Raw genomic sequence first — 21,989 nt, 5'->3', positions numbered from 1 at the left:
AAAATAAGTCCCTACTGTATAGCACAGGGTACTACATTCAATATCCTGTGATAAACCATAGTGAAAATGAGATATATATATATAGATAGATATATAGATAGATATATATATATATAATGAATGGGCTTCCCAAGTTGTACTGGTGGTAAAGAACCTGCCTGCCAGTGCAGGAGACATGAGACATAGGTTTAATCCCTGAGTTGGTAAGAACCTCTGGATTAGGACATGGCAACCCACTCCAGTATTCTTGCCTGGAGAATCCCATGGACAGAAGATCCTGGTGGGCTATAGTCCATAGGGTTGCAAACAGTCGGACACAACTGAAGTGACTTAGCATGCATATATAACTGAATCACCTTGTCGCAAAGCAGAAGTTAACACAACACTGTAAATCAACTCTACTTCAATAAAAATACTTTTAATTTGAAAATAATTATTATATCTATCTTACATTGACTACTGATTTTCAAAAAACTAGAATGTAAAAATTTATACCAACATTGTACTGGACACAATTTCAACTTTCATTGATGTTTCAGAAAATACCTTAGACCCTAGAGTATCTCAGTCATTGTAAGCATCAGTTCTCACTGTCCTAACAAAATGGGAAATTACTGATTAAAGAGAGCACATTTGGTTATATTGCTGCCTGCCATGGTATCTATGAATACTCTACTTTTGACTGGGGGACACTGTCTTTCAAATATCTGAAGTGTTACAACTGGCAGTTCTATGCATAGCATTCTGTCTCTTCCAATAAAGCATATTCGTATTTACTTTAAACTTGTTATCTGCTGGGAACCATGAGAAGTACTATTAATTAAGCCAGTTGATTTCTGATAATGTTAGCCATCACTGCTGTGGTATGACATTGAGCAGATAACTCGTCCTCCTTGGGCCTCTGTCTTCGTTTGTAAAATTAAAGGTTTAGACTAGTTAACCTTGAGTGGTTCATACAACTCTAAAATTCTTTGACTCTTTTGTAGTATCTTTATTTTCTTAAAAATCACAACCCCTTAAAAGTAATTAAACAAAAACTCTTAATGGCAAAAAGCATTGTGGTAAGTCAGAAAGTAGTGATCTTTTGATGCATCTCAGATTACCTAACCCCACTGCATAACCTTACTTCTAACTACGGCCAACTCTAAGCAATGAAGATGGCATTTATGGTTACTGGTGCTGTGATATTTAGTGGCCCATGAAATCCCCATATTCTGAGAAGCTGTAAGTGTCTCACGTCAAGGGAAGGATAAAGGAGAATGGTTGTAAGCCCAGACAGCTCCAGAACTTCAGAGTACTCCTAAGTTAGACTTTCAAAGGTACCTTCAAAGATTTTTAAGATATCTTCACTTAGAAATGGCAACCCACTCCAGTATTCTTGTCTGGAAAATTTCATGGACAGAGGAGCCTGGCAGGCTACAGTCCATGGGTCGCAAAGAGTTGGACATGACTCAGTGACTTTCACTGCACTTCACTTAATATTGAAACCAAGTGGACTTTAAATATCTACATTGGCTTTCCTATACCAGGGCATAGCATATATGACTGTGAACTCCAGTCATACTCTAGCTGATCATTGCTGTCCTAATAGAATGAGAAACTTGGAGAGTATGAAATTTACTAGAGAATGTAGAATGTAGATATGAATTTAAACTGATATAAGAAGTCTTTATTGAGCACTTACTGTGTACAAGATTCTGTGTCATGTACTTCCAATGCATTGTATCATTTAAGACACACAACAATCTTGAAAAGTAGACATTACTGTCTTTTTATTATATATGAGGAAATGATGCACAGAGAGCTCCTGTTATTTGCCTTGGTGGCTCAGATGGTAAAGAATCTGCCTGCAATGCAGGAGACCTGGATTCAATCCCTGGGTCAGGAGGATCCCCTGGAGAAGGAACTAGCAACCCACTCCAGTATTTTTGCCTAGGAAACCCCATGGACAGAGAAGGCTGGCAGGCTACAGTCCATGAGATCGCAAAGAGTTGGACACAACTGAGCAACTAACACACACTCAGAGCCGGTCTTCAATCCATATGTGTCTCAATCTAGAGCTTCCTGACTACCTCAGAGACCAGCTCTCAGAACTTGGCCAGCTTATTTAGAAAGTAAATGAATTTGTAGTATTAATTACAAGGATCTAGACCAAGAACACCAAGTACCGATGACTCACTCTTGGGTAAACTTGATGGAAGAAAGAGCTCATAGAAAGTGTCCTGAAAAATTGCTCTGAGTTACATGAATGAGGTGAAGGACATGAATTGGCCCAGGGAGAAAGGTGAGATCATGCTGAGGGAACAGACTCTCTGAGGCCATGAAGATACAAATGCATGAATTGTGCTTTCAGGAAGCAATATACAGACTGCTCACTGCAGGGCAATAGCCAGAAACAAAGCTGATGTCATAGGGGTGAAAATTCAAGAGATTTCCCTTTATTATGCTATGCCCTGGCAATCCACTCTCAGTTCTTAAACACAAGAGGGAATATAATTAAAATTGCATTTGCTTTTACAATTTCTCCTACAACTCATGTAGGATACATGTGGGCTTTTAAAGCATCAAGGAAAGTAAAGACAGAATTTCTTAGCAAAACATATTTGCTACCCAACAAGTGATTTTCAGGAGTGCGATGTAGCTTGCCTTACATCTTAGAGCCTTAATAGTCCAATGATGGGGCCTGGAAGCAGATTTCACACAATTTTCAGAAATAAAGGCAACCAGCCCACTGCAGTTAAGCTAATAGCTCATTCCCATCATCCCTGGTTTTGTGCAGTGTACATACACGGGGCAGACGAGAGTGACAGATTCAAGTCAGGGGTGGGCAGTTAGAAAGCTCTCAACAATATGGATTAAATTGAGTTGAATTGAAGTTCACTTTCAGATAGCAATTGCTACTCCTGAGCAAGGGCTAATATGTTTGGTGAACTCTCATTGGTCCCTTCCATGATAAATCCACAAATGTTAACTGAATATCTCTCCACATTTTCTGAAGCATTCATCTTCTCTGTCTCTCTTTAACTCTCTTTTTAGTTCCAGAGACCTAATGACTTCTCACCCCCTTTCCGCTTTGGCACTGTGCCCAACGGCAGCACAGAGAGGAATATTCGCAATAACTATGCAGAAATGCATGCCTACATGGGGAAGTTCAACCAGAGAGGTGTTGATGATGCACTGCTCTCCCTGAAAACAGGGTAAGAACTGCTTCCAAGCTCAGAATCTTTGCTGTGTTGCTCACATTTCTTAAACATCCATGTAATAAGATGGACCATCTTTGTTTGCCACACCAAGTTCAAGCAAAGAAGACTGCATTTGCATTTTGTGGGTCTCCAGGTTAAATTGATGGTATAATTCAGACCAGTGTATGGATATTCCACTGGTATGATTCACTTATATATATTTTCAACAATTTCTATTTTACTTGCATGAATGTAACAGTGAAATAAGAATGTAATAGATATAAAAGTCAAAGAGGAGAGTCAAGGCTAAAGTTCATGTGTTACACACAAAATAAAGACCTGCTGACCTGAAAGTGAAATTGATTTTGGTGTCTTATGGACAAGGGAGAAAGAAACAATGAAAAGGGTGAAAGCTTTTAGATAACAAACAGTAAGAATATGTTAATTGATCTCCAATTCCAACAAAATTGGCACTCTTTGATCCAGCTCTATAATCTAGGGTGGATTGTTCATTCAAAAGAACTCACAAACTGCAAATATGTTGGCTTACATAATCTCAGCCATGGCGGTTCCTTCCCTCAGAAGCCACAGCTGTGGAATAAGACAGACAGTTGAGCATGAGAGTTGTTGGAGTTAAGGTCTCATAGCTGATTTCCTGTGTTGTAGGATGACTGACAGCCCTTAGACCTTCTGGTGGCTTCTGTTCAGAATGAGCCTCCCAGAGGCATGTTTACTTAAATACTGTTAGACTCTGTCTTATTGTTATAAAGCCACAGCAGATTTCAGAAGGTGGGATTTGAATTTGGGGGATAGATGACTCTGGGTTGTCTGGCCCCTGGTGCAATCACAGTTCTCAAGCCCTTCAGAGCTTTGACTTTCTGATAGACACACTTCTAAAGGATACTCACGGACCTTTGGAAAAAATGTTGTGCATTTTGTCATGCCAGAAAGGGCTTCTTTTTTCTTAAGGAGGGGTAAAGCTAACTGAACTGCACTTGAACAGTGCAGGTCATGATGCCTGGCTTTCTTTCTTGCAGACCTCTCTATTACCTATATGAATATATCTGAATTTCTTCTCCATTTATTGTGTTTAAATATTGACCTGTACCTTCCTGAACTTGCCCCTAGCCTTTCCCCACTCCCTGCCTACTTCTCCTTGCAAAGCACTGTACATACAAAGAGATTCTCATATGTTTGGGAACATGAGACATCTGAATTCTCCTGTATGTTGCATTGGCTGTGGTTTCACGCATTCGCTGTTGACCTGAGCCTATAATGTCACCACCCCCAGCAACTCTCTCCTCTCCTTGTGCTGCAAAACAAAATACTAAAACCTTTCTGACCGCCAAAATAGCATTGCCCATCCAGTGCTCCTCGTCCACCTACGCTTATCCCCACTCTGGACTGTAATGAACTGAGAAATGAAAAATGTTATGTAAGTCTAACCCATGCTATTTGTTGCTATCATTGTGATGGTTCCTTTTCATTATTTCTGTTATTATTTTTATTGATTCCTTTTTACTCCTTCTCCTTTTCAGACACAGCTTATGAGTTGGCTCCGGGCCCAACTAGCATTCTCATCATTCCCAACAGGAGGGAAAAAACTCCTCCTTTCAATCTGAAATCACAAAGAACCACCTGGGAGTTAGGCTTTAGCTTCTGGCTGAGTTCCACCTTGAGCTCTGCTTTGAACCAATTCTCCCCATAGTCTGCTGGAGTCCTACTTCCTCCTCTTAATGGCCCCATAGGTAGTTTTGGACTCGAGTTCCTCCACTGGACTTGGTTTGTTTGCTCCTTTCTTGCACAGGAAACTGGATGCCTTCATCTACGATGCAGCCGTGCTGAACTACATGGCCGGTAGAGATGAGGGCTGCAAGCTGGTGACCATTGGCAGTGGGAAGGTCTTTGCCTCCACTGGTTATGGCATTGCCATCCAAAAAGACTCTGGATGGAAGCGCCAGGTGGACCTTGCTATCCTGCAGCTCTTCGGAGATGGTGAGTTAAAGAAAGGGAAAGTGTCTACTTGGCCTCTTCCTACAGCCAGTCCAAAACATCAACCCTTCTTCCTTCCCCATCCCTCTAACCTCTGCATTTCCAGTAAAGCATTTCATAGTATGCTAGGACATTGGGTAGTATATGTTAGCTTTCTAAAGCTTCGTAATGAGGTTGTTGTTATTGTTCAGTGGCTTAGTCATGTCCGACTCGTTGCAATCCCATGGACTGCAGCGCACCAGGCTTCCTTCTCCTTCACTATCTCCCAGAGTTTTGCTCAAACTCATGTCCATTGAGTCGGTGATGGATGCCATCCAACCATCTCATCCTCTGTTGTCCCCTTCTCCTCCTGCCTTCAATCTGTCCCAGCATCAGGGTCTTTTCTAATGAGTCAGTTATTCACATCTGGTGGCCAAAGTATTGAAGCTTCAGCATCAGTCCTTCCAATGATTATTCAGGGTTGATTTCCTATAGGATTAACTGGTTTGATCTCCTTGCAGTCCAAGGGACTCTTAAGAGTCTTCTCCAACACCATAATTCAGAAACATCAATTCTTTGGCACTCAGCCTTCTTTAGGGTCCAGCTCTCACATCCATACATGACTACTGGAAAAAACAGTAGCTTTGACTATACAGACCCCTTGCTCTGGTCCCAGAGAAAGGGCAAAGAAATCCATTCATGGCTATTTGCTCAACCTTCCCTCTGCTATTGCCTCTCCCAGTGGAAGAGATAGGAAGCAGGGCCAAGTCCTCAGAGACAGACACTGGAAGGTACTCACTCGCCAGAGTGATTCCTTGAAGAGACAACTTGCTTTGAGAAAACCTAATCTCTTTTTTTTATTTTGCTCACACCTTCCACATCCCACTTCACTTTATTGTCTAAAGGACCTCCTTCTCCTGTTAGTCTCACAGAAGCTAATCCTATTACAACGAGCAGCCTGACTGTACTTGGCCCCACAGGCCATCAACCCAGCAGTTCCCCCAGTTCTGTCTGCAGAATCTTTGCTGGTAAGGAGAAGACAACATAGCTGGATTGGCAGACTCCAGGTGAGGTCAGTTGTTCAGTTAGGAAAATCATCCAAGTTTGATCCAAGAAATGAGCAAAAAGTGATTTGATGAGCATTGGAAAGAGGATGGGGTTCTAGGTGGAGGGTTCCAAGCCTTTTTAGTGTAAGAGCTTCTGTCACAGTAATGTAGCTATCACTTCAAGGCAATAACAGGGCCTCTGTCCACAAGAAAGAGCAGCAGTAGAGACAATTTGCAAAAGTTACCGGAGCTTCATGGGCTTTCCGGGGGCTCAGACGGTAAAGAATCTGCCTGAAACGTGGTGGACCCAGGTTCAATCCCTGGGTTGGGAAGATCTCCTGAAGAAGGGAAAGGTAACCCACTCCATTATTCTTGCCTGGAGAATTCCATGAACATAGGAACTTGATGAGCTACAGTCCATGGGGTCGCAAAGAGTTGGACACAACTGAGCGACTAACACACACACACACACACACACACACACACACACACACACACACCAGAGCTCCAGTCAGACTATGCAAACAGATTTCACGTTTTAAGCCAAACTGGCAATTTTCTTCATGAGATTTTCAGATTTTTGCTTCTCTAGAGTCAGATGCATTCTCAGGCTCATGGTTTCTTTTATTTTCCTCTTGCCTATGATTTCTACATTTCTAGTTCCTAGTATCCACTGAAGTGGATCAAGGTTGTTGTAACCTGGCATGACTTGAATTAATCAAAACTTCTCTAAGCAGCATTAAAAGGAGGCAGGTCCGAATTTGGTGGTCTCATTTTATTCCAGCTTCCTCCCTTTTCCTGTGAATATTTATGTTTTCAACAAGAGATCAGGAAGTCTGAGGGCCTCTAGGGAATCAATCAATCTCTCCACCGATTTGTCTCTGTCTCTCCTCCCCCAACTCGATCTGCTCTGCACATTTTTTGAGAGCAATTTTCTGAATCGCTTCTTCCATTATGTTGTTCCTCGCTGTCTACAAAAAAAAAATAAAACCCGTGCAAAGTGCTTAGTCTGATACTCAGGTGCTCAGCAATGTTTCATCAACCTTTTGTATTCAGCTTTTTTTTAACCAACTGTTATTGTTTTTGAATTGTTCTGCCAGCCTTTCCCAAATATGACTTGTGTTTTTCTCCTTCCTCCCCTTGATCATGCTATCTCTGATGCCTGGAGCCCCTTTTTGTACAATATCAATTAAAATTCACTCATTCACCATGCCCACCTCAAAATCCTACCTTCCTCGTGAAAACCCACTGGCCACCGCATCTACAAAATTACCCTGACTAATTCGGGAAGCTTTTGTTACATACAGCTTGTCATACTGATTGTTTATATACCCATTTACACTGGGTAGCTAGGGCTTACCTGGCTCAGACCGTAAAGAATCTTGCTGCTATGTAGGACACCCAGGTTCTGTCTCTGGGTCAGGAAGATCCCCTGAAGGAGGGTATGGCTGCCCACTCCAGTATTCTTACTTATACTGATTGTTTATATACCCATTTACACTGGGTAGCTAGGGCTTACCTGGCTCAGACCGTAAAGAATCTTGCTGCTATGTAGGACACCCAGGTTCTGTCTCTGGGTCAGGAAGATCCCCTGAAGGAGGGTATGGCTGCCCACTCCAGTATTCTTACTTGGAGAATTCCATGGACAGAGGAGCTACAGTCCATGGGGTCTCAAAGAGTCTGACACAACTAAGCAACTAAAACTTTCACACATTCATACAGGGCACAGAGGTAATATCTTCTATCTTTGTATCATCTCTGGTACCCACATTGTGTTTTCATTGACCACTTGTTGAATAACGTGATAAGTTTAACAGTATTAATAAAATTACTAACTTTCTCTCTTGGTTTTCTTTATGTCTCTTCCCCTCTCTCTCATGTTTTCCTTTCTTTTCCCAACACCCCTCTCTCTCCCTCTCTTCTCTCCTTCCTGCCCGGCCCCCAGGGGAGATGGAGGAGCTGGAAGCTCTGTGGCTCACAGGCATCTGCCACAATGAGAAGAACGAGGTCATGAGTAGCCAGCTGGACATCGACAACATGGCGGGTGTCTTCTACATGCTGGGGGCAGCCATGGCTCTCAGCCTCATCACCTTCATCTGTGAACACCTTTTCTATTGGCAGTTCCGGCACTGCTTTATGGGTGTCTGTTCTGGCAAGCCTGGCATGGTCTTCTCCATCAGCAGAGTAAGTGGTTTGATTTAGGTGCCTGGAACTTGGGAAAGGAAGTTTAGCCTAGTGCCATGCAAAGCAGAGAGTGCAGAGGGGCACTAACTCCAGCCTGAGGCTGTGAAAGCAGGAAGCCACATCATGTACATTTCCCCAGGGGGTAGGATGACATCATTTCAAGTGGCTCAGAGAACAGGTGAAGCTGTTTTTCCTTTAAGAAATAGCTTTCTGTGTGGGGTTTGGGCATTTGGTTCTTAAAAAGAACTGGCAGATCTATCAAAATGAAACATTTGGCCTTTCCCCAGGTGCCTTTCATCACTATTAGTTAATTCTGCATAGGCTGGATTAATCATTTAATCCTTTTAAAAAATCACATTTCTGTATAAATCATGACATGTATCTCTCTTATTCTGACATGCAAATGTATATTGGTCGTTTCACCATCCCGCTTTATATTTTAACCATGTATGCATTTGGAGCATTCAGGAGGAGCTTAACAGAACTTTCAAAAATAAGTCCTGACCTGTTAAGAAATTTACATTCCAGAAACTTCCTTAATTGGAGCAAGAGTACCACTCAAGTCCTTCTTTATTTAGTTCTCTTCTACATGACTAGTCCAAAGTGAGATTTGGAGCACAGTGTTGAATATGAATAAAGGGTCACAGGGAAGAGTTTTTTTTTTTTTTTCTTTTCTTTACTTAAAAAAGCAGACTTTTTTATTTTGTTAATAAAGTTATGAGATTCATTCACGAGAAGTGAACTCAGATGTCCTCTTAGAATAGAGGTCTAGGCTTCAGATGTAACCAACTTTGTCTCTAATGGGGTTATGTAAGAAAATGGAGTACTCATTAAATTGTCCCATCTTTTGATCATTTTCCTATAGTATTTTAGTTCTAGAGAAAAATGTCCTCTCTGGCTGTGAGCTGCTTCAGGCCATTCAGTTACCTGGAAACAGGAGGCTGGGACTTGTGGTCCCTAAGCCACCTTTTTGTACCTCGTGGCGCTTCCCAAGACCCCAGACAGGGGGCTGGCCACAGCACAGGAAGCCTGTAGTAGAAATCCTATTTGTCGCCCCTCGACATAATCAATGGCTCTGAAGAGGACAAGTGCATTTTCTCCTGGCCGTAATCAAGAAGGGTCAGAAAGGATAAGAAAGCAGGGGAACTCTCTATTTTTTTTTAATGGGAGTATAATTGCTTTACAGTGTTGTGTTAGTTTCTGCTGTACAATGAAGTGAATCAGCTGTATGTACACATATATCCCCTCCCTCTTGAACCTCCCTCCCATCCCCACCCCTATCTCACTCCTCTCGGTCATCACAGAGCACTGAGCTGAGCTCCCTATGCTATACAGAAGCTTCCTACTAGCTACTTTACACATGGTAGTGTACATATCTTCTCTTCTGCGCTCAGTTATGTCTGACTCTTAGCAGCCCTATGGACTATAGCTCGCCAGGCTCCTCGTCCATGGGGTTTTTCAGGCAAGCATACTGGAGTGGGTTGCTATTTCCTACTCGAGGAATCTTTCCGACCTAGGGATTGAAGCCGCATCTCTTGCATCTCCTGTATTGGCAGGCAGATTCTTTACCAGTGTGCCACCTGGGAAGCCCCTATTGTGTGTGTTTGTACATATATATTAATCTCCCAATTTTCTTGTAGATCTCTTATCTTGTGGCTGCCTCCAGGGCAGGGATGCTCATCTCATGCAAACCATCCTTCTTTCCCATCTAGCTGCCACTCTACCTTTGAATCTTCTCTCCTCTCATCCTCCTCCCTCAATAGGGACAGCCCCTTTCCAAATGAATTCCCCTTGTTTTAAAGACACTATTCAAACAACCTCTTCTGCAAAGACCTTCCCTTGCCAGGTGGAAAAGTTCCAAACATGTCCACCTTTCAAGGCAGGGAACTAGAGATTGGCAGGAGGTTGGCCTGACTTTAGACTTGAGCCCAAGCCTCTCCTTCTCCCAGACGGTGCTTTTTAGGGCTCTACACAAGAAGCTGCACACAGGGAATTCTCAATCGATACTAATGTTAAGATACTAGTTATTTATGATCACAGTGAGTGAGAAACTTGAAGAAAAAAAACAGGACCTAAAGAGAATAAAGGAGAGCATTCGACAAGGGGATTCTTTTTAAATTCATTTTATTGAAGTATAGTTGATTTCCAATATAAAATTTCACTGTACAGCAAAGTGATTCAATTATACATGTATATACATTCTTTTTCATATCTGTTTTACATTATGGCTATTTACAAGATATTTCATTTACAGGATATTGAATATGGTTCTGTGCTATACAGTAGGACTTTGTTGTTTATCCATGTTATATACACTAGTTTGCCTCTACCAACCCCAAACTCCCACCCCACCCCTCCTCGACTACTCCTCTCCAGCAAGGGGATTCATGATTGCTATTTAGTCCTTAATATCTGTCCCAGGTCCTCCCTCCCACGGTGTAAGGCACAGCAGCAGAAATATCCTTCTTTGACCTCAAAGCTGCCTAATTGTCCTGTTGAATTTGGTTCATGCTTGGCTCAGGGAGAGAATTGCTCAGCTGTGATCTGATGATCAAAATCCTAAAAGCTGCTCAAAATTTGTCAGAGCTGGTAAAGAGTAGCAATTGTGAGCGCCTGGGCTCCCCAGTCTTTACTGCCAGCCAGGGGTGACCAGCCAGGGCAGAACAGCCCCAACATCTGTAAAGCATTGCTGTTGATTTCCAGAAGGCTGACAGTGTTGTTTGCTATCAGTTGATATCATGGCCTCATTTCTGTGAGGCAAAAACCTAGTGTAGAAAGAAAAATCAGTACAAATCAGTTGCGGAGTGAGGCATGAATCTCCTGAATGTCTTGTGATTCCAGACCATTTGCTTAGATCACTTGGTGTATGCAGTGAGGCCCCTTTTGGAGAGCCAAGCCTATCTAATCAGACCCCCAGCTCATGTTGCATTCTAAGTTGCTTCAGTCATGTCCGACTCTTTGTGACTCTATGAATAGTAGCCTGCCAGGCTCCTCTGTCCATGGGATTCTCCAGGCAGGAATAATGGAGAAGGTTGCCATTTCCTTCTCCAGGGGATCTTCCTGACCCAGGGATGGAACCCTTGTCTCTTGCATCTCCTGCAGTGGGAGGTAGGGTCTTTACCACTAGCCCCACGGGGAAAGCCCTAGGGTTCATGATGAGACTTGCTAAATGCTGGTGAATAAGGCAAGCAAATGGCAACCCACTACAGTGGGTTCTTGCCTGGAAAATCCCATGAACAGAGGATCCTGGCAGGCTACAGTCCATGGGGTCCCAAAGAGTCAAACACGACTGAAGGACTGAGCACAGCACAGCACAAGGCAGGCAAGCTTCTAGACACAGGTTTCTATGAGTCTATAAGACCATCTGTTTCATGTTTTCCTGGACTTATCTCAACCATTTACGCAGTTAGCAGGGGTAGGGATCCACTTGAGGGTCCCTTCCAGCCTCAGGAGAGACCTAACCCGTCTCATCCTCTCTGCAGGGTATCTACAGCTGCATCCATGGCGTGGCCATTGAGGAGCGCCAGTCCGTGATGAACTCCCCCACCGCCACCATGAACAACACGCACTCCAATATCCTGCGTCTGCTGCGCACGGCCAAGAACATGGCCAACCTGTCGGGTGTGAATGGCTCACCGCAGAGCGCCCTGGACTTCATCCGCCGCGAGTCGTCTGTCTATGACATCTCCGAGCACCGCCGCAGCTTCACGCACTCCGACTGCAAGTCCTACAACAACCCGCCCTGCGAGGAGAACCTGTTCAGTGACTACATCAGTGAGGTGGAAAGGACTTTCGGGAACCTGCAGCTCAAGGACAGCAACGTGTACCAGGACCACTACCACCACCACCACCGGCCCCACAGCATCGGCAGCGCCAGCTCCATAGATGGGCTCTACGACTGTGACAACCCGCCCTTCACCACGCAGCCCCGGGCCCTGGGCAAGAAGCCCCTGGACATTGGCCTCCCCTCGTCCAAGCACAGCCAGCTCGGCGACCTGTACGGCAAGTTCTCTTTCAAGAGTGACCGCTATGGCGGCCACGACGACCTGATCCGCTCCGACGTGTCGGACATCTCCACCCACACGGTCACCTACGGCAACATCGAGGGCAATGCGGCCAAGAGACGGAAGCAGCAGTACAAGGACAGCCTGAAGAAGCGTCCAGCCTCGGCCAAGTCCCGCCGCGAGTTCGACGAGATAGAGCTGGCCTACCGCCGCCGGCCGCCCCGCTCCCCAGACCACAAGCGCTACTTTCGGGACAAGGACGGGCTACGGGACTTCTACCTGGACCAGTTCCGTGCCAAGGAGACCTCGCCGCACTGGGAGCACGTGGACCTGACTGACCTCTATAAGGAGCGCGGCGAGGATTTCAAGCGCGACTCGGTGGGTGGCGGAGGGCCCTGTACCAACCGAGCTCATCACCTTAAGCACGGCACGGGCGACAAGCACGGCGGGGGGGTCGTCGGTGGGGTCCCGGCCCCCTGGGAGAAGAACCTGACCAACGTGGACTGGGAGGAGCGCCCTGGGGGCAACTTCTGCCGCAGCTGCCCATCCAAGCTGCACAACTACTCGACGACGACGGCAGCAACGGCAGTGGTGGCTGGCCAGAACTCAGGCAGGCCGGCCTGCATCCGCTGCGAGGCGTGCAAGAAGGCCGGCAACCTGTATGACATCAGCGAGGACAACTCGCTGCAGGAGTTGGATCAGCCGGCCGCCCCGGTGGCGGCCGTGACATCCGCCGCGTCTAAGTACCCGCAGAGCCCCACCAACTCCAAGGCGCAGAAGAAGCCCCGGAACAAGCTGCGGCGCCAACACTCCTACGACACGTTCGTGGACCTGCAGAAAGAAGAGGCTGCCCTGGCCCCGCGCAGCGTGAGCCTCAAGGACAAGGGCCGCTTCCTGGACGGCAGCCCCTACGCGCACATGTTCGAGATGCCGGCGGGCGAGAGCGCTTTCAGTGGCAGCAACGACGGCAAGGCGGCGGCGCCGGCCGCAGGACATCACCACCATGGCAATCCCGGCGGCGGCGGTGGCTACATGCTCAGCAAGTCACTCTACCCCGACCGGGTCACGCAGAACCCTTTCATCCCCACTTTTGGGGACGACCAGTGCTTGCTCCACGGCAGCAAATCCTACTTCTTCAGGCAGCCCACGGTGGCTGGTGCACCGAAGGCCAGGCCGGACTTCCGGGCCCTTGTGAGCAACAAGCCGGTGGTCTCGGCCCTGCACGGGGCTGTGCCGGGCCGCTTCCAGAAAGACATCTGTATAGGGAACCAGTCCAACCCCTGTGTGCCTAACAACAAAAACCCCAGGGCTTTCAATGGCTCCAGCAATGGGCATGTGTATGAGAAACTGTCTAGTATTGAGTCTGATGTCTGAGTGAGGGAAGAGAGAGGCCAAAGGTGCGTCCGGGAGGGTCTGGCTGTGGGCGTGTGGCACGCATGTCACAGAGGGCGAACGGGGGGTAAGGGGGTGAACTTGGTTCCCATTTGCTCCTTTCTTGTCGTTTTCATTTATTTTTGGGATCCTGGAGTTCTGATTCCTTCTGAGGGTGAGCCTGGTGACCAGCACCATCTCTGCTCCCTTTCCAGCACCCTCTTCCTACTTCCTCCTCCTTCCTGTCTGTCCATCCTCTCCCCTTTCCCAGTTCCCGCGAGAGGATACGGTAGGCTGCCGTTCCCAGTTCCGGAGAGTGGATACGTGGGCTGGCTCGTTCCGCTGGAGCTGAGAAGGCAGTGGCCGCAGGGCATCTTGCTCCTGGTGTGGAAGGACTCTTTGCCACCCGGTTGGAGTGAAGCCAAGGAGAAGCAGGAGGAGGCCACGGAGAAAGCAGGATACCTCTTGCTGAACTGATTTGTATGTGTAGGTGAGGAAGCAAAAGCATTCCCATAAGATCTATTAGCATACTGCCTGTGAATGAAAAAAGGCTTTTGCTAAATTCTTGTTGCTTAGATGGCATGTGTTTGGGGATCAGGCACCAAGCAGAGGGTGGGAAGCCTTGTGTGTTTATATATAAGCCAAAAAATAGTTTTCTCCAATTCCGTGGGACTTACTGATGGTGAACTGGAGTGAAGTCATTGACAGATGATGAAAGAATATTAGAGCAGTGTTTTGTGGTACATTAGAGGCAAAGAAGGAGGGACTGCCTGTGCATGTGTGTCTATATACACTTGCACACCTATTGTCTATACACACCTGTTGTCAGGGGCCTATTTGTGTAGAAGGCAACCTTGACCCCATAAAGCTGTTTCTTCAGTATCCCTAAGCAACAGGCTTTTTTTGGCTTGTGTACAAACAAAGATGGTCCTATGTTATCTGAATTATGGCTCTCTCTCCCCCTACACCCTTCCTGAATAAGGAGAATGGAAGTTCTTGATGAGAAGTTTCTGTGGCCTAGACAAAACATGTGGGTGAACATTTCTACAAGAGCAACATATACAAAAATAATTCCTTCATGGTTGCCAGTACTTTCAATCAGTCTTGGCCAAGAACTTTCCAGGAAGGCTAAAAGGACATAGAAGCAGCCAGGATTCTTTTGCATATAACCGAGGGCAGAAGAGTGGACAAAGCTCATTTGAGCTTTTGAGACCCTCAGCTGGCCAGTTTGTGGGAAGGAGCTAAAGGAACGCTTTGAAGGGCAAGGGGCATCGTTTATGATAGGGTAAGTGAGAGAGGGGGATGTTTTCAATGCTTTGATCCCTTCTTACTTAACCTGGAGCTAGGAGAGCAGGCTTGTTACCCCCTGAATTGGCCACAAGTGATATGGAACAGACAGTACAGAGCTTTGAGCTTGCCCCTCAAGTACAGCTCAGGAGACAGGAGAAGGAAGAGAAGAGATTTGAAAGAGGGGATGGGAGGCGGAGAGGGACTCCCCTGCTACCTCGTTGGGTCTGGCTCCCAGAGAATGTGACATTGAGCCCAGTGTGGACACTCTGTAGAAGCCCCTCCTCCTTCCTGCAGCACCTCCTTCATCTCCCAGATTGTACTATTCAAGAATAAAAAAATTATGTGTGTGTGTGTATATATATATATATATATATATATACACATATAAAACTCCAGGGATGAGGGTACTGGCAGACAGGAAGCCCCCTTCACTCAAAGTTGGAAACTTAAGAAAGAAAACGAATACTTGTCACTGCCAGCCCCGAAACTTGGGGTAGACGTGTTCCGGGGGTCAGGTTCACTCTTCTGCCATCCTCCCCGCTCCCCAGGTGGCAGCCAAAGAGCCGAGTCATTTTGGAAGCTTGGCCACAGGATCTCCATGTTACACACAGGACACATAAACCAGAAAGGTGCTCATCCTCCTCTGAAGGAAGCTGCCATGTCTCTTCGAGAAATCCCACCCACCCCGACTCACGCCCCTTCCTCACCTCCCCACCAGCTCCTTACTGCGACCCCACCCTCCTTGATTTTTACCTCAGTGTCTTTCATTTTCAAGCCAACCGAAGGCCTTGTAAAGCTTTGTTTTCTTTCTAAAATGAATCTGGGGGCAAGGGGCTGAACCTCTCACAGATTTGGAGAGAGGAGCGCGGAGTGCTTTACCTTAGATTCAAGGAAAGACTTGAGCGAGAGGACAGAGGGCGTGAGGTGTCTCCAGAAGGAAGAAGGCGAAGGGCCATCAAACATTCTTCACCCTGACTGGATCCCAGGTCAGGGGCTCCTCCCTCACTCTTCCTCTTACCTCACCCCTTTCAAATAAAAACCAAACCAACAATAGCGAACAGCAATCTAGAACAAAGGGGGCTCTGTCGTCTCCGCTGGTGATAGAAATCAAGATGGTGTTTATTTCATATGTAAATATTTTGTTTTCTAATTCATTTTGTATAGATAAAGTGTTCTCTTGTGAGTATTCAGGGTGTTGGCTGGAGGGAGCGGGGTGGGGATGGGAATGAAGGGGGAAGTGTTTTATTAATGGATTTCATTTTCTGTTTCGGGGGGGAGTTTTGTACGGCTTTGGCTGCAGGGTGTCTGGAGAACAGTGAGCGGAAATGGAGGCCACAGTGGTGATGAAGCTGGGGAAGGGCTGTGGGTCTTGGCCGCCCACCTCACCAGTCTTCTCACTGGCCTGTGAGAGGTAGTCATAGACCGCGGGTATGACTGGGCTTGGCTTGGGTCCAGTTTGGCTTCAGGCAAACCCCAGGCCCAGCTTCTGTCTTCCAGGTGGACCACAGATCACCAGCATCCATGCCAGATCAAGCTGGTGGCGCCATATATCTCCTGTGGGCACCTAGGGTAGGAAAGATTCCCCAAAGGGCTTAAACCAGAATTGAGGTCAAATCAATCTCTCCTTCTTGATGTGGCTAAGAGATTTCAGGAAGCTCCGTCTTGAGAAATCTCCCGGCAGCTCAGTCTTTTCTCCCTAGTACCTGGGCTCCAGCCTTCTTCCTGCCCACTTCCTTCCTCCTGAGAAATCACCACCACAGGCACACCTGGAAAATTCCCATGAAGTCTCCTTCCTGGAAACATGTGATATCTGGTTATAGGAGGGTAACTCTGGATCTGTGTCTTACAAATTTGCATACTTTTCTGGAAAAGATTACCAGATCTGCTCCAAACTCAGTGGCCAGGAGATTCTCTTAGAAAGGTTACAAAGTTGGTTTTAGAGGTGGAAGGGTGAGTCCAGGAAGGACGGTGCCTGTAGTGACTTTATATCTGCCTTGTCCTCACTTCCGCCATCAAGAAAGTGCTGTTTGTCTCAAGCCAGGTGTTCAGAACCTGGGACCTGGGGTTAACCAGACGAGTAGAATTTCTTTCACTGGATTGTTGTCTCTGTGAAGGGTGGCAGCCTTCTCTCTCTTTGTACTGAAGGATGAAATTTCCAAATCCATTTCACTGGGATATTACATTACATTTCTGTCCAATTGTCCCATCATCAAAAACTGTTGGCTGGTTAATTTCATTTCTCTAAAACCCTCTTTGGCCCCAATTGGTCACTTCTCTTCAACTGGATGTTTAAATTGAGCCCAAATAAGATATTGACAGCCTGCCCAAGAAATCTTACAGAAAGGAAGGCTGAGCAATGCCAAGTTCTAGATGTTACTTCCTTCCAAATCCATGAGGATGAATTCCACTATCAGCCCCATCTCTTCCACACATGGGTCTGGACAAAGACTCAATCTATTCAAACTGTGAGATTCCACAGACACCCTCAAGAGGGCTAATGGTTCCAAGTTTGTTCAGAATCCGTGCTTTCTCTCGTGTCCTCCATCATTCCCTTCCACTGTGGAAGTGAGTTGGTAGGTATTGTCCTGTATCCCTCCTCTCGGTGGCCATGCTGAAATTTCAGCGTTTCTACCGACTTCAGATAATCTGACCCTTGAATTTGCCTGAAGTGTGCACACCCTTCAGAGTGACGCATGTACAGTGGATCTTGTAATTTCAAAATATGTCACTGTGTATCTTCAGCCAGAATGTGGGAAACATCCTTGATGTGGGTTTCCCCTGTACTGGCCACAGCCATGTTGTATTGAGGGAGAGAAAAATTCCCAAATGATTCCATTAAATGTTGGTGGTGTCAGTAGTGCCAAAACGCATGTGTAATGTGATACAAATAGGAGTCGTCTAGAAAATTAAGGGAATATCACCCACCCAGTCTTCCGTGGCCATCAGAGAGTCTCCCATGGGTGAATTCTCTGCATGGGAGGTGAAGACACTGTGTTGCCAAAACGCAGCGTGCTGGTCACCTGCACATCTCATTTAAGAGCTAGGGTTTCTTTATTTTTGTTTTTAATTTAATTTGTTTGTTCTTTGCTTAGTTCAGGATTTAGGCACAGAATAACCAGATTGTTTGGGCAATAGCCTTTGGAAAAAAGCTATTCCGGAACTCACTTTATTCTTTTAATTTCCATCTCTTAAAAAAAAAAAAAAATCCCCGTCTGTTTGACACTCTGTGTGTGTCTGGTGTGTTAAGAATGATTCAGATATGTGCATAAATGATGCAGCTGCAGTGCTATTGATGAATGCATTAGGGATTTCTAGGTATGTGGCCATACCTTCTATGCTGTCTGAACCCAAAGCCATATAAGAAATGTGTGCTCAGTAGATTGCCAAATACTGGTTGAGCGTTTAATTCTTCACTTGAGTGTCAAGAGACTCTCCTCCTTGTCTAAGGAACTCTGTGGATGAGAAGCAGCTCAGGGTAGGCAGTTACACTGGAATGGGTCTGGCCTTACAAATGGCATATGGCCCATGGTGTGACTTCAGGGGTCCTGAGAAGACCTTTCCTTTTTATTCCTCAGCCTCACTCCAACTACTGTCTTCCCACACAGAGTTATCCCTTTAGCCCTGAGCTGCTCATCTGGCATTTAAGTGAAAGTCATCCCAGGAAGGGTGCCATATTAAGCCATATTAGACATTTAGATATTGAAACACCTAGCTTACATTAGGGTTCTCATTTCCTTTCCTGGGAATAAAGTGATGGTAGAGGAGAAGAGGGAGAGGGTAAAGAACGCTGAGAGTTACAGAGTAGGGAGGAAAGAGATTCCAGAGTGTAAAGACACATAAACCATCTCATCTTTCTCTCGCTTTTAAGGCTCATGTGACACAAAAATAAGACTCCCAGTTGGGAATCATTTCCAATAAGCTGTCACATGGGTGTGTAGTTCATAAATTTCTAACATTGATACCGGGTAGGACAGGCCAAGGGCTTTGACTCCTTTTGTAAGCAGTGGAAGACTGATGTTTCTCCTTTATTACAGGTTACTGAGTAGACAGCTGGAAAGATCAAATTATGATAGCAAAAAGTTACTGTAGTGACAGTAACTTCCATCTTCTGTCCCAGTTCAATTAATTTTCCCATGTAACCAGGTTGTTTTGGATTCTCCACTTTCTACCTCCATAGAGGGGTGATCCCAACACACACTAACTGATAAGGAGTTCCAGGACAAGATACAGTTTAACCAGTGGGCAGTTCTTTCTTTAGACCTACCAGGTGTTTCAGACATCACTAAAACGTAGATTCATCAGTCTGAGAACTTCTAATAATATTCTAGGTCTAGGGTTTCATTCTAGTTTGGAGGTTCCAGTATTATGTAAAATCCCAGGATGTCTGCATATATCCCCTCTTCAGCCCATTCCAACCACACTGAGTTAATCACACAGGGGCCCAATGGGTACTATGACCTGGGTGCTCTCGTGACAAAGAATACCCCCAAGAACCTTAAATGAAAAGCAGTGCTCTTTCCATGCTTTGGAGAGATTAGTTTGGGGCCTCTAATTTACAATGCTGAAGCCAGGAAAGAGAATTTTGCCCAAAGGGTGATGGATTAGGCTAGCAGTCCTGAGCCTAAGTGGGCAGAATTAGGAGTCATCCATGTTTCTCTGCCAGTCTGTGCATTTGCATCTATCTTTGAGCTCATCACAGTGAGTTTCTGGTTCTGTTCTGTGCTTTACAATAGAATTGCTGGTGTGGTTATGAGGGTGAGGACTCCTGATGAGAACTGAAGGTAGAAAGCCGAGCAAACGAGTAGAATTCCCCAGAGCCTTGGGACTCATGTGTAGAATTTGTGCTTTGGCAAAACTGAAAGAAATGGAGCTCACTGCGAGGATTAAGGGTACAATTAAAAAGCACAACACCAAGTCCATTACAAATCTGTTACTTGAAAGATTTGGTCTCTGCAGTTTAAACCTGAACTCTCTTTTTTGTAATTATTTTAGCATTGTGATTTACAGGGTGGAGTAGATTCCAATACTACACAGGAGAAAAAAAAAATAAAAGTTCTGGTTAAATGTGTTAGTGCAATTAAACCAGTGTCTACTGAATGCCTATTATGCCCCTGGGCTGGTACTGTGAAGAATAGAAAAGAGTTTAAAATGGAGTATATTATACTCATATATAATATGTGAATAGAAAAGCATACAGTATTTGAATGTATGCACTATGTATGTATAAATAGGTGTGCATAAATGGGTAGATTTATACATGCAAGTTTAATTTTTTCTGGCTTCAAGGTATGAGTCAAATATATTATGCATTATATTGTCTTAAAAACACTGCAGAGATCCAGCTCTCCCCATAGTGGCCACGCCCAAATCCTTCTTTCAGAATTATTCTGCCTCCCAGTGCTTAAACTCTGAAAATTTCCTCTCTGCCCACTACCTGGCCTTTTCTATAATCCTGTCTGCCTTTCTTCGAGGTCCCTCTGTTGTTCTGGTCCATAAACCCCTCTGATTTCATTTACTTCTCTCCTTGATCTCACCCTGCATTCACCCATATCAACAACACCCGCCCCAGCAATGTCTCTTCCTCTCACCTTCTCACCACACCTACTTTGTTTTTAACTCTGTATCCCATTCTCCCAACATCCATTCCATCTCCAAGAACAGAAGGTCAAAATCTGTGCCAGAGTACACAGCTCAGATCCATTTAATTGCACCTAACCCCTACCCAGCTCAGACGTCTTTTTTTATTTTCCAATCTTGACTCCCCATCACATCTCCCAAGTATTTGTTAAATTTGTTTTTATTTTCTTTTTCACCTCATCTCTTCCTACTGTATTACTAACAAAAGGTACCAGATTTTACATATTTCTTACATGATCTCGCCTGTCTACCTTTAAATTTCTCCTGTGCTTCATTCGTCTTTACCACCCTCCCTCCCAACTCAGTGCCCCTCTTCCCGGTACTGCTACTCACCCTTTGATCTCTTCTGTGGCACCCCAGCCAATAGCAGTTCTTTCTGTTGCATCTTTAATCTTTTCCACACACCGGCCTACAACCGTCTCTAAAAACAATCAATCCTACCATCATCTCCAAAAGCAAATCCTGCAACAGTCTCTAAAACCAAAACTTCTGTCAATAGTTAGATCCTTGAATTCCTATCCTATCTCCAATTTTTTCACTTAAAAGCTTCTCAGCAGGGTCATCTTTCTTTCTTCATTTCCTCCCTTAATGCTTGTGATTTAACTTTAAAACCGGGCTTCATTCTGTCACTCCACTTAAATTACTGTGGCAACCTTCCAATGAATGTCTTAGACTTCTTGTTACAAAATCTAATAATTTTGTGTTTGTTTGTTTTATTTCTGCTCCTCAGTCTCATGAATACTACCCTAAATTTACTGCTTGGTAGCAGCACATTCTGTAGTCTTTTTTTTTTTTTTTTATTCTTTAATTGAAGGATAATTGCTTTACAGAATTTTGTTGTTTTCTGTCAAACCCCCACATGAATCAGCCATAGGTATACATATATCCCCTCCATCTTGAACCTCCTTTCCATATCTCTCCCCATCCCACCCCTTTAGGTTGATACAAAGACCCTGTTTGAGTTTCCTGAGACATACAGCAAATTCCCATTGGCTATCTATTTTACATATGGTAATGTAAGTTTCTATGTTACTCTCTCCGTACATCTCACCTTCTCCTCCCCTCTCCCCATATCCATAAATCTGTTCTCTATGTCTGTTTCTCCATTGCTTCCCTGTAAATAAATTCTTCAGTACTATCTTTCTAGATCCCATACATATGCATTAGTATGTGATATTTATCTTTGTCTTTCTGACTTTCACACTCTGTATAATAGGCTCTAGTTTCATCCACCTCATTAGAACTGACTCAAATGTGTTCCTTTTTATGGCTAATATTCTATTGTGTATATGTACCACAACTTC

At 45.0% G+C, this 21,989-nt stretch overlaps 1 protein-coding gene across 1 annotated transcript in view; it reads left to right on the top strand.

Annotated features, from left to right (window-relative positions):
* Positions 1 to 14,647, top strand: part of GRIN2B (glutamate ionotropic receptor NMDA type subunit 2B) — a 493,530-nt gene extending 478,883 nt beyond the window's left edge. Inside the window, exons 12-15 of the mRNA XM_027541389.1 lie at positions 3,037 to 3,197; positions 4,990 to 5,177; positions 8,145 to 8,383; positions 11,866 to 14,647. Of these exons, the coding sequence (XP_027397190.1) occupies positions 3,037 to 3,197; positions 4,990 to 5,177; positions 8,145 to 8,383; positions 11,866 to 13,761 (2,484 nt within the window). The 3' untranslated portion in view covers positions 13,762 to 14,647. The remainder of the gene's footprint in view (positions 1 to 3,036; positions 3,198 to 4,989; positions 5,178 to 8,144; positions 8,384 to 11,865) is intronic.
* Positions 14,648 to 21,989: the final 7,342 nt, after the last annotated feature.

The sequence above is a fragment of the Bos indicus x Bos taurus genome, chromosome 5 (assembly GCF_003369695.1).
Source record: "Bos indicus x Bos taurus breed Angus x Brahman F1 hybrid chromosome 5, Bos_hybrid_MaternalHap_v2.0, whole genome shotgun sequence".
Classification (NCBI taxonomy): Eukaryota; Metazoa; Chordata; class Mammalia; order Artiodactyla; family Bovidae; genus Bos; species Bos indicus x Bos taurus.
Note: the sequence above shows the minus strand (reverse complement) of the source record. Positions and strands in the feature narration are given on the sequence as shown.